Source organism: Chiloscyllium plagiosum, chromosome 18 (genome assembly GCF_004010195.1).
Source record: "Chiloscyllium plagiosum isolate BGI_BamShark_2017 chromosome 18, ASM401019v2, whole genome shotgun sequence".
In the NCBI taxonomy this organism is placed as follows: Eukaryota; Metazoa; Chordata; class Chondrichthyes; order Orectolobiformes; family Hemiscylliidae; genus Chiloscyllium; species Chiloscyllium plagiosum.
This window is the reverse complement of record NC_057727.1, coordinates 38,399,594-38,412,680: the sequence shown is the minus strand read 5'-3', so window position 1 is coordinate 38,412,680 and position 13,087 is coordinate 38,399,594. Positions and strand designations below refer to the sequence as shown.

At 39.1% G+C, this 13,087-nt stretch overlaps 2 protein-coding genes across 5 annotated transcripts in view; one reads left to right on the top strand and one right to left on the bottom strand.

Annotated features, from left to right (window-relative positions):
• The window catches only part of LOC122559260, a 47,224-nt gene extending 34,526 nt beyond the window's left edge, over nucleotides 1–12,698 (top strand). Inside the window, exons 3-6 of the mRNA XM_043708641.1 lie at nucleotides 6,525–6,587; nucleotides 8,589–8,791; nucleotides 11,523–11,756; nucleotides 12,627–12,698. Coding sequence (XP_043564576.1) covers nucleotides 6,525–6,587; nucleotides 8,589–8,791; nucleotides 11,523–11,756; nucleotides 12,627–12,698 — 572 coding nt within the window. The remainder of the gene's footprint in view (nucleotides 1–6,524; nucleotides 6,588–8,588; nucleotides 8,792–11,522; nucleotides 11,757–12,626) is intronic.
• Nucleotides 1–13,087, bottom strand: part of LOC122559053 (putative uncharacterized protein C3orf49) — a 115,549-nt gene that overhangs the window by 32,299 nt on the left and 70,163 nt on the right. The gene's annotated exons all lie outside the window — the stretch shown is intronic.

Genomic DNA, 13,087 nt, shown 5'->3' with positions numbered 1-13,087 from the left:
GTCAGGGGATTGATATCACTCTGTCATAGGGTTGATGGATCTCTGTCAGGGGATTGATATCTCTCTAATGGATTTCTGTCAGAGGTTAATAGTTCTCTGTCAGGGGATTGATAGATTGATTAGATTAGATTCCCTACAGTGTGGAAATAGGCCTTTTGGCCCAGCAAGTCCATACCGACCCTCCAAAGAGTAACCCACCCAGACCCATTCTCCAACCCGACCCTATATTTACGCTGATTAATGCACCTGACACTATGGGCAATTTAGTATGGCCAATTCACCTAACCTGCACATCTTTGGATTGTGGGAGGAAACTGGAGCACCAGGAGCAATCCCACGCAGGCACGGGGAGAACGTGCAAACTCCACACAGACAGTCACCCAAGGCTGGAATTGAACCCGGATCCCTGGCGCTGTGAGGCAGAAGTGCTAACCACTGAGCCACCATGCTGCCCCAAGGGGATCTCAGGGGTTGATTGCTTTCTATCAGGAAATTGATATCTCTCTGTCAGGGGGTTGATGGATCTCTGTCAGGGAGTTGATGGATCTCAGGGGTTGATAGCTCGCTGTCAGGGGATTGATATCTCTCTGTCAGAGGGTCGATGGATCTCTGTCAGGGGGTTGATGGATCTCTGTCAGGGGGTTGATGGGTCTCTGTCAGGGGGTTGATATCTCTCTGTCAAGGGGTTGATGGATCTCTGTCACGGGGTTAATGGATTTCTGACAGGTGGTTAATGGAACTCTGTCAGGGGATTGATGGATCTCTGTCAGGGGATTGATATTTCTCTGTTGGGGGTTGTTAGCTGTCTTTCAGGTGTCCTGTTACTCTCTTTACATAGGTGGGGCCTGGCATAGGTTGGTATGGCAACACTGCAAGTTCAGAAGCAAGGTCTGGCAGCAGTTGAAAGTGATGCCATGTGTATACTCCCATCAGCTGACGCTGAAATCAGCACCTTCATCCATTCTACACCAACACTTGATTTGTCAAGTGCTGCACCTCCCTTCACTGTGTATTCCATTTAGCCAGCCATTTTCATCCAAATGGCAATATTGCCCACTTGTTCTTTCTGTCATTAAATTTCACCAAGTGAGTGAAAATTTACCATTGTCTGAGATTTACTCCCCTGAACAGAAGATGGCAGTAAAGACTGGCAGTAGAAGATGTTAGTTTAAATATGATTGCAGCCACAGTATTCTCTATTAGCTATCTCTCTACACAACTATAACCCATCAAGATGATAGTTATTGATATATTTTATAGTATCCATTGTTGTTGATGTATTGAAATAACAAATAAATGGCTCCAATAAGTTTTGCCAAGTGCTTGTCACCCGATACTTGTGTCCCACTTTGTTACAAATCATATTGAATCTAACCCTTCTTGGGCAAAATATTGCGTAGAAGCATATTTCTACTGTTGCTGTCTCCTGCATTTTGCTGAGTTATACATGCTAAAGACAAGACATTTTGCAAATATTTTGGGAAGCTAATTAAGCACATAAGGGAATAAAGTTATTTTGCCTAGTTGTTGAATTGAGATGGGAGAAGGTTCCTGTGAAGCATAAACAATGGTATTTAGGGTATTTGTGTTGAATGGCCTCTTTTTTATACTGCAGACATTTGATTTGATTTGCTTTGTTATTGTCACATGGATCAAGGTACAGTGAATGTTTTGTTTTGCATGCAGTACAGGCAGGTCATACCATACAAAGTGCATTAGGGAGGTAGGACAGAGTAAAGAATACATTTAGAATTGAGGTTTAGCAGAGCAGAATGATTATAAGATCTGTAAGAATACAATCAGCTTAGACAGCTCACAAAATGTTGCCATGCTCTGGTGCCATCTTGAATAAACTGCATAGAAACTGTGCATATCAATGTGTTTAATTTCGATAAATTAGCTCAAAATGTCACATATTCAAGAAAAATACCTGTACCTCAGCATTTATGGGCAGAGGATTGTTATGCTTCACAAAAGAACAATGCTTTGGTTGGCAAAGATTGTTGTATCAAATTGTCAGAGATATCTGCAGCCTATTGTGAGTGTACTCCACCTGTCATTGCTCCACCTGATGCACTTTTAGAACTCGCAGCCAGACAGCCACCCGATCATCCTATCTATCACCAACTATCTGTGAGCTTCCTACCTCTCCATCCCTGACCAAGAAGGATGCAGGTTTGGCACTTACCTGTGTACATCTGTGAACTCAATCACTTGCAGTGACCAGTTCAAAATCTTGCAATTTTGCAATCACTTCTTTTACAATGGGGAGAAAACAGATCAATGAGAGAGCAAAGGTGAGGCACTCAGCCAGTCGAAACAGTGTACTTGACCATGAGGCTAATGCGTCACATTGAATAAGGATTAGAGTATCAACATAGATTGATTAAATGGGAAGGTGATTAAGTGTGTGGAAACTGGAGGAAGGGGTCTGGCCAAGCTGAACATCAACAGGTCCAGACACAGTTGATAAAGGGAGTCATAGTACCTGACTGTTTGACTCTCTTTTATGGTTATGTCCACACTCAGTTGCCCATGGAGTGGGAGCATGCAGAGTCCATCAGCATAATCTATGCTTTTAGTGACCTGTTAGCAGAGAATAGGGTGCATCTTTGCCCTTGGTAATGATATTTGGATAAATTTCCATTGACCTTTACTTTTATTATCATGTTCCAACACAGGCTTTCTAAACCACCATTGCTTATTTAAAAAAAGAGTAAAAATGGAAGGAAACTGAGAGCTTCTGCAAGTTGAGAGCCTGCGGACAGTGACTGAACAAGAACAAAAGCATTGAAGGTGGGGAAGGTGGCGGTAGCTAAAAATACAGCATATAGCTGAACTTTTCCTTCTCTGGTTTGGGCATTAAACCACTTCCTACATTACAAGAATGACCTGAAAACAGTGTTCTTGCTGCGCCCAACTTCTCAGCCATCTCCAACCGTGCTAAAAATCATACAACACCAGGTTACATCTAATAGGACCACCACATCATGACCTCTAATAATAGTTACTTAGTGAGAGTCTCAGGGTTTTTTATGTCCTTGGCTGAAGTGACAATCCCCCTACTCCTCCTAACTATTCCTGGTAGAAATTCCACTTGGGCATCATTACTTTTAGTCCTCCTCATACTCTATGACTACCATTCGTCCTGAATACCTCCAATTTACACTTATGCCTTCACTCTTTATTTGTCACTGAGTTCAAACCACATGGGTTTGTATTATTCTCAATCTATAGTTAGAAGGTGCATAACAAGAAATCAAAACAAATTGGAACAATTCAGCTGTGATTGCAAACTTTAAACCATTTAGTTGACCTCCCAGATTTCCTTATGCAGTTCCACTGCTCTCCTCATCCTTAGCACAGAGCCTTCTTCAGATTAATATCAGAGCCACAATCTCACCTGTCACTGCAGCCTGAATTTTACTGAACTGAGAGTCATAGAAATAGGGGCAGAGGGTCGAGTGAAAAAGTGAGGACCACATCGGGATGTTTCCTTGACACAGCTGGGGAAGTGGTGAGCAGGAGGTAGAGTGGTGCCTGAATCATCTGCCTACTCCACAGGGGCCTTCAAGAAAGTAGCGTCTCTGTGACAACCGAGGGTGCCATCACAGCAATAGGCTCCATGATCGCATGAAGCAGCCTTCAGTGGGAAAGGCATGTTTCATAGCCCCAATGTATTTTTCCCCTTCATTGAGTAGGAATTTTCCTCTATGGCCATCTTGAACTTATTATTTCTAATTACCTACCCAAAGATACTTTGATTTTGCAGTTCCCCAACGTACCTCTGCAGCACCCAACTCTCTTTCAGGGGTGCTGTTTAGGTTTTGTGGCTGTTGGCTGTCAAATTTGGTGAGTGCAGGTCCTCTATTTGGTCCCAAAATCAGGATCCGAAGCCCCCAGGAAAGTTCTGCTCTTCTGTGCAGTTTGTCAGTTAGGAACCCCTCAGTACAGTCATAACCACAGAAGAGAGGCAGACAGTCAGGTAGTACAACTCCCCTTATTGTCACATGATAATTATGAAGCTGTTCCACCCATCCAGCTGGACAGTAAGGATCATAGTCTCCAATTTAAAGGAGAGTTGACAGTCTTTCTGATGATCTGGGCAATATTGATTCCTCAGCCAGTAACTCCAAAGCAGACGAACTAGTTGTTTATCTACCTATTCTTTATGGGCTCTTGCTATCTACAAAGTGATTACTGGTTTACTATAGTCACAGCAGTTCACTTCTTGCTTGTAAAATGCATTGAATGTGCTTGTGAGAGAGGTAGTTAGGAGCTAAATAAATGTAAACTTTTTATATTCAATTTGTAGAAAAGAGGATGTAATTGAAAAAAAGTCCTCTTTAATGATTTAACTTGAATTATAAGTATACAACATAAATGGTTATTTGTTTAAAATATCATGTTTACCTGCATTAAAATATTCCACTTCTACCTTTATTCAGACGTCAGTGGCTGATTAAATTTTTCCACAGCCCAAGGATCCTTTTGCCACGGTGTAGTATGTGCTCAATTCAGAGCTTCCTCCTTGGGTCAGCTGATTTAAGAAAACTTCATGATAACCACATAAATATTTATGTATATCTTTACAATGTCAACCAGTGTTGTGAGACCTATTGGAGGCCATTAGCATGACATGTGAATCAATATGTAACCCTGTTAAACTGTGAAGACAACTGAAATTATATGTGTTCTTGGTATAATTATAATTATTATTATGTAATAGACTATGATAATGTACATGTTACTTTATGTGTTATCATTGTGGAGGAATTGAAGGATATGATTTTGCTCTAATGTTGAGAGCTTTTCTGGGCAATTGCTCAGGGATAAGAATGATTGATGTCAAGCAATTTCCTTTTGCCAGAGGTGTTCTTGTAGCAGAAGATTAGCTCTTCTGGGACAGTGAATGCATTTAAAATTTGCCAAGTCAATTGGAGACTGATACTATGTGATCAACTTCTGAGGAAGTCATTTTCACAGCAGATTTGCTGACTTTATTTAAACCATGACAGACATATGAAGTGGAATTCAAATGTGTTTATCAAAATACTGTACAGTTACAATATATAGTTCTGAGTTGATGTGAGTTCTTTTCACTTCAAAATCAAGACTAGTTTGCATTACAGTACACTGACAAGAGTACTTGTCAATACTTCTCTTAACTTTTCCTTTTTGTTCCTTTGAAGATCAATATACATCATCCTAAATACACTGTTTGCTTTCTAAAAAGTGTGCAATTTCCTTTACAAAATCTCAAAGCTATACAGCCATTTTATACTTAAGTTCCAATGTCTTTCTTATTCCTCTCTTAAAAATAAGTTAGATTTACCCAACCAATTCCTGACATATTGCACTTCTTGAAAATTTCTAACCATTTCTGCTTTGGGCAATGCCTTGGCCAGTTTTTATTTCTCTATGACAAAGGTGAATATTTTAACTGCATGTACTTCATCAACCCTTCAGAATTTTCAAGTTGTCAATTCAGTCAAATCAACATCTCTCCTATTCGAAGCAAATAAAGAATACATTTTCAGCACAATGGGCCTGTGGATGGCTGGACAAATCTTACTTCAGCTGAAAATCAAGTCTGTTTAATCTATGGCCTCTTGTCGTGGACTCTGCCACAGGGACCAATTTGTTTCCATCTGCCTCAATTTTTTCACATTTTCACATTTCTGACTTACTCCTGTAACTTTACGTTCCTGTCTGATGAAAAACAACTCAAACTTTTCAACTCTTTATCCTTACCTGTATTTCATTAGACCCGACAGCATCATAATGAAGCAATGGAAGGGCAAAGCAGGAAAATACTTCTTCAGAAGAGGTGTTAATTTTGCTAAACGTCAAGGCTGTAACCCTCTAAAGAATGATACAGCCTAATTTTTCTGACAAGGTATGCTCAAATTGAGCTACTTTTGAACATTGGTCAAACAGGTGCACAAAAACCTTGTGCACCACTAACCTGATCTTGAAGGTGGACTGAATTTTAAAAATGGTTTTACAATAATAAAAAAAACACAAGAGGGAATCCACTACAGTACAATATAAAGCCTGATTTATGCCACAACACAACGTTGCCTGAATCTCTGCTTCTCAACCTGTCATCAGAAGGATCACATTTCAGCTCCCCCCTCATTCAGTGGCCCTACTCATCATGTTTCCTATTCTTGCAGGGCTATAGAAGCCAACCACCTCTCACCACCACCTCCTGCACTACTATGTCAATTGTCAATCAGGAAATCTGTTGCATTTCATTACACTGGTGTCCATAGCTTTAAGAAAATCCCCTCTTAAATGTGATCTTTTCTGAGCTTGTCATGTTTCCTCTTCAAGCAGTTTGGGAAAAAGCTGTAACAGATTTGAGGTGTATAAATCAGACATTGGAGTATGGTTGGAAGCATGGAAAATGCTGCGGTTTGGAATATCATATTTCTTAACACATGGATTGAATTACGTTTAGGCTGAACGCAAATAAGGTAGCTTTTATAAGTCCGTGATTGAATTTCTGCTTTCCACAGATGTCACTGTAAGGTTTTGGAGGTGTAACCAGTCAATGTTTGTGTTGGACACCTGGAGACGAGGTAAGATTTGAATTCCAAACAAAGCTATCAAACATACGTCCTCATAGGAGAGAAACTACAAACTTCATGAGCAAAAGTCATTTGCTGCTCTATCCCGCACACTTTGAAGAAAATGTGGAAAACTTTGTCTGTCTTCTTTTTATTTGAATCATTGACAGGTTAGCGTTTCTAACAAATTAAGATGTAATATTTTACCCATTTTAAAAAAATTAACAAATGGAACATATATGGAGCACGATACATATGTCAGTAATAATTATTTAAAATGGTAAAATAGTATAAAGATTTTAAAGTGCCTTAGGTAATAGGATTATGTTTCAAGCAACAGAAAAGGACAATGATTTTTTACAATTTATGAAAGGTTTTAATAACTTGATTCCCTTGTTTTACTCTAGCTGCTGTATGCAATACGTTTAACAATACATTTCAGTTGATCTCCCGGTGAAAGCTGCATACTAATTATTTATTGCAATGATATGCTTATTAAATAATTCAAAGATATTGTTAGGAAATAGATAATAAGGGACCAGATCTTCTGGTCTCCTGATGGTTGGAGACTGGGCATGCCCCCAAAGATGTGCATTGAGACCATATAGTAGTCTTAATGCATGGACAGTGGAAATTGTCTGGGAGTTTACAAACAAATCCCATGAGCAAATATCCTCTAACTTTGAGTTAGAATTGAAGGCTTTTGAGGTTTCTAACTCATGTATATGCGTGGCTACTCAGGAAAATTAGATAGATAAAAACCATGTTTAACTAAAATTCTGAATTCCCTGACTCCAGACTGAACACTGTCTGACTGCTGCCTGAACTGATTGCTCCCTCCCCTAACTAACCCCTGACCAAATTATCTCCCAACTCCACAACTACCCACTGACCCTACCTAACTGATGGCCCAAACTGACATTTCCCACACGACTAAGCCTCAGAGCGCAACTTGGCTCCCTACACTTTACTACACTGACATGACTGGACAACCCACCAGCTTCATCCAACTACACTCTCAAATATCCCCTCAAGTACCCAATGACACTTGGACTTCAGTGTTAAGCTATGTGGAGAGATTACACAAATTAGGCCTGTTCTCTCTAAAACTTAAAAGGTTAAGGGATGATCTGATCAATGTCGTCAAGATATTAACAAGAAAAGACAGGGTAGATGAAGATAAACTATTTCCACTGGTTGGGGATTCTTGAACTCAGGGACATAGTCTGAGAATTAGGGCCAGACTGTTAAAGAGAGATGGTAGGAAGCACTCCTATAACAAGAGGTGGTAGATATTTGGAACTCTCTTCCACAAAATGCACCTCCTGATGCTGCCTGGCTTGCTGTGTTCGTCCAGTCTCCTGCTTGTCTACCTTGGATTCCAGCGCTTCTTGTCTATTCCACAAATGGCAATGGAGACTAGTTTGGTTGTTAATTTTAAATCTGAGATAGGTCAGATTTTGTTAAGAAAAGGGATATTGGCTTAAGACAGGTATGTGGGGTTAGGTCACATATCAGCCATTACCTCACTGAATATTGGAGCAGGCTTGAGGCGCTGAAAGGAATATTCCTGTTCCTCTGTTCCTAATATGTCCTGACCTGATCACATCCCACCACAACACAACTAACTCCCTGACCCAACTTATAATCTACCCATCCACTTGCCACCTTGTCTTTCTACTCACCTGCCATCCTATTTCCTTATGCACCCAACTGTCACCCTAACCCATCGCCACTTGTCACACGACCTTGATCCTTCTGCCACTCCCCTGCTTCACCCATCCACCATTCTCCCACCTTGACCAGCTGACACTCTACTTCCTCACCCACACAGCTGTTATTCAATGTCCTTTCTCCCATGTCATCCTAACCTAATGACCCAATACATGACCTGTAATCCTAACCCAATTCATGAAATCAGTGAAAAAGAAATATTTTTAGAATTAAGTTGCTAACCCTAAAAAATATCATATTCTCTGTGAAATTTGACTTTGAAATTTTTCCTTCATCCAGGTACTCATTGTGCACCAACTATTTCTGGTGTGAACCCATTGAATCTTAACCTTCAAGAAGATGCAAAAATCCATCATCTACTCACTACAATTACAGTTGCTTTGCCTGCAGGAGATAAATTAATTGGTGGTCCAGTAATCATTAATGCTGATCCTGCTCAATATCCATTTGATATAATTCCAAATACAACAAATATGTGGGATGTAAGTTTTAAAGCACTTACTTTCTAGAGTTTCTGTGTATAGATTACTTTATAAAATTGCAGAATCTAAAAAGCAAGACTTTAAGAATATAAATTTATGTATCTTTTTAGTTATTTGTCTGAGCAATAATTGCTTACAAATTTGAACATTAAAATATAATCTGAGAGATAAAATGATATTTAGTACGGTTTTTTACTTTCATAGAAATACTTTGGAGAAATGCTGCAGGTTTGTTGAAGTTATGAATTTCCACAGTTTGTTCAGTCTCAGTCTGGTTCCCAGTTTCTTCAGTGTCATTCTGACTCCTGGTTATTTGGAATTGTGAACTCTTGTCTGATGTATTCTTGGAGGTGTGATCACATGGCATTTCCTCACAGTTTGGAAATATTATTACATTGATCTAAGTTGCATATCAGTATCACCAAGAGCCAGGTAAGATACTTCTGTTTCATAGTGACACAAGTAGAGTCATGGAGATGTACAGCATGGAAACAGATCCTCATTGCAACTCATCCATGCTGACCGGATTTGCTAAATTAATCTTGCCCCACTTGCCAGCATTTGGCCCATATCCCTCTTAACCCTTCCTATTCATGTACCCATCCAGATGCTTTTTAAATGCTGTAATTGTACCAACCTCCACCACTTCCTCTGGCAGCTCATTCCATACACACAACACCCTCTACCTGAAAAAGTTGCCCCTTTAAATCTTTCCCCTCTCATTTTAAACCTATGCCCTCTAGTTTTGGACTCGCCCACCCCAGGGAAAAGACTTTGTCTATTTATCCTACCCATGCCCCTCATGATTTTATAAACCTCTGTAAGGTCACCCCTCAGCTTCTGATGCCCTAGGGAAAATAGTCACAGCTTATTCAGCCTCTCCCTATAGCTCAAAATGATATAACTTAAATATTAAAGAGAAATGCAAGATTTAAAGGAAAGGAAGGTTGAAACAATATGTGTATATCGTGTTTCTGCAGATCGATCACAACAAGAAACATTAAATAATTATACTGACCCAACGATTAGGTAAAGATAAAGTCACATTAGTCCTACCGCCATAGAGCTGCTCTCTCATTCAAGAAAGGTGACTGGTGGATCACAAATAAAAGTAAACTAAATCTAAGATTTTCATGCAATTTTGAGATTTTATACAATGCACATCAATATAGAAAAATTATGAATAAAATCAAAACCAAAGTTAGTTCTATTTACTGACTTCCCCATCTGCCAATAAACTTCACAGAGTGATGTTCAGTCCTTAGGGAACAGTATCAAGGTGATTGAATCACGTGGTGCAACACAACAGCACATAGCCTCTGACCAGACTCTATGGAATCAAGAATTGGATCCTTCCTTGAGATCAGGAAATGGTATTCATGGTCAGAATTCCTACTCCAGATTTGTGTCTGAATCTGCCTGATAGTGATACCTCTTCTCCACTATTCCCTGCCTGGCTGGAAGCCAAAACTATCAATTAGGCTGATTTCAGAGTTGGGAAACCTGTCAGGAGATTCTTACATTCTAATAGGTCTGCCCAACTTTCAGTGGGTTTGAAAAGTTAAAATACCTCTATGATAGCTGGATAATACAGAAATTGGGATTAATCATTCGAGAGTATACAGAGTAGCACTGAAAGTTAGAGAGTAGGAAAACTAAGACTGATGGCCCAATTTTCCCCTGGAAGTGGGGAATTGGGATTGCATCTTCAGACTTCTGGGGGACTGTGATTTTGTGATGTCAATGGTCATAATTCACCAGAATGTGAGTCCTGGACCCAATTGAGTAAACCTGAGGTGGAATTGGAGATGGGATAATTCTAGAGTGGGCAAGTTGAAAGGTCTTCCTCCATTCCTAAGTACATGATCCTTGATTTCCTCATGGATAAACTTCAAACATTAAGCTGTATTGAGAAGGCCTCAAAATGCATTTAAATTAATTTGAAAGAATGAATGTGTTAAAAAAATGTTTTCACCCCATCCCTCTCACCCACCCAGGCCTCCCACCCAAACTATTCCCCACCCAACCCTTTCGTTTATCGTCCACTCTCCATTCTCTATCTTCCATCCATTATTGACTTTGTGAAAATATGAACTCACAAGTCCTACTATAAAAAAATTGGCTTAATTGTATTCGAGAGCCCATAAATCCTCCATATAAACAATTTGACCTTAAAACTACAAATTTCACAGATGGCTAAATTGAAAACATTAAAGCAAACAAAAGTACTTTGTAAGTTACATCTCTTCTAAAATTCTTTCATGCTTCCATGCAACGGATAAAAAGCCTGACAGCTACATATATTGCACAAATTAGAAAATGTTCAAGAGATGGCCTGTTAATGAAATTCCCACAGAAAATAGTGACTTTGTTAATAGGAGGGGGACTGATTAAAGCATGTTCATTCTCCCAACATTAGGATTTCTGGCCATGCCACTTGGTAGCCATTATTTTGCCATTGCACCTCAATTCCTATCTGAATCAAAATGGAAATATTCTAACTAAATGATCAAAAATCGAAGAATTAGAATTGAGAGTTAGAGAATGAAGCCATGAAGCTTTAATAGGAAGACAGAGGACAAACTGACAACATCAGAGATTTTCTAAATTGTGTTAACTAATCAGAAGGAGTGACTGTCTGTAATCTTTAGTGGTGAAGTAGATAATTACTCGATCCTTCTGCATTATGCACTGATTTATTTTTTGTTGCTATGCTTTTCCTTTTCAATAGTTAGTGACAACCAACAGTCCAAAGCTGGATTTTGAAACCACTTCACGATACACCCTTCAATTGCTTGTTAAAGATGAAAAGGATAGCTCTGCCTCTCAGACCATCATAATAAATATTCTTGATGTAAATGAACCGCCTGTCTTTCTGGGACCTTTGGGTGAAAAAGGTATATATGTATTTCGAAGTATCTATGGTAAATCTGTCTCAGCTAGCAACGACAGCCTGTTGAAAAAGGTATACATTACAATGGCTTGGAATTCATTGCAGTAATAATGTCAGTGAAGAATGCTTTAAATTAAATGGTTGTGCTGCCCAATATTACAATGGAAAATTTATATCACAAGTGGTTAAAATACAATACAAAAAAACACAGTAGCAAATTGGGTGTGATGTTCCTCATATCCAATAGAATATCAGAGATACCATGACCTGACACAGAATAAACAACAGGTTTCTAAACAGAGATGTATTTGGGAGCAATGACTTTGACCAGATAACATATGGATGAGTTGCAGTCTGTATGGATTGAACAGTGAGGCTAGATTAATTTCACTGAGTTTTTATTAAAACAATATAAATATATACATCATATGAAGAATAAATTCATGTGCAGAGGATTATTTCATGCACTGTCTGTAATTTTCAGCCATATTTCTTTGCCACTTACAATTCACAAACCCCATCAGGACAACAGTTCAATAAATTACATTAGAAAAATAGTGGTTGGCAGAAAACCAGATCATGTCTGCCTGTCAAAACATTTATTTCATTGCTTAATTGAGGTTTAAGATTCCAATTAAGTTCCAAGAACAAATTTAGCCCTCAGGCAACCCACTGAGTGATTGAGTACTGGTTCTGAGCCCTTCAGCATCATCCTGTAAAGGTCTGAGTGGTTGTGGTGATCACTGATGTTATTTCAGTAAACTCAATCTCACCACTGATTTTAATGGGAAGGAGATAGAACAGTTAGATTTCCAACCTTTTTGGCAAGGTGATGTAGTGAAAAAGTCTCAAGAAATGATGTTACCTTGTATCCACATTATTGTTAATAATTGTTCACATCACTGACATCATAATTTCTGGAAATTTCTTTCCATTTTAAAGACGTGTATTGCAGATGGAAGATTACTACAGAATGCTGCAAATTCAGGGCAGATATTTGTTGTAGGAGCTTAATTCATATCACCCAAAATGATATTTTGTAGGAGTACATTTTTTTTTGTATGCTGTTAAAGTGTTCATCTGCAGGGTAAGCATAATTTTCATTGAGCTTCAAGGAAAATTTCTGTCTGAGAGTCCTAGTGAATTTTCACACATAATCATCTCAAACACATGCCACTAACTACCCATCACCCCCTTATGGCAGCCTTCTTGTCTGATGCAAATCCATTTTTTTCCACTCAATGTAGCTGGAAATACTCACCACTACTTTAAAAAGGAAGGATATTGAACCTGATTGCCCAAAGTGACCAAATGACCTTGTCCAAGCCTCAGGACTGATGTCATACTATGCCAGGACCACCTGACCAACAAGTGTTTCCCTGGACCTCAAGGAGGACCACTCC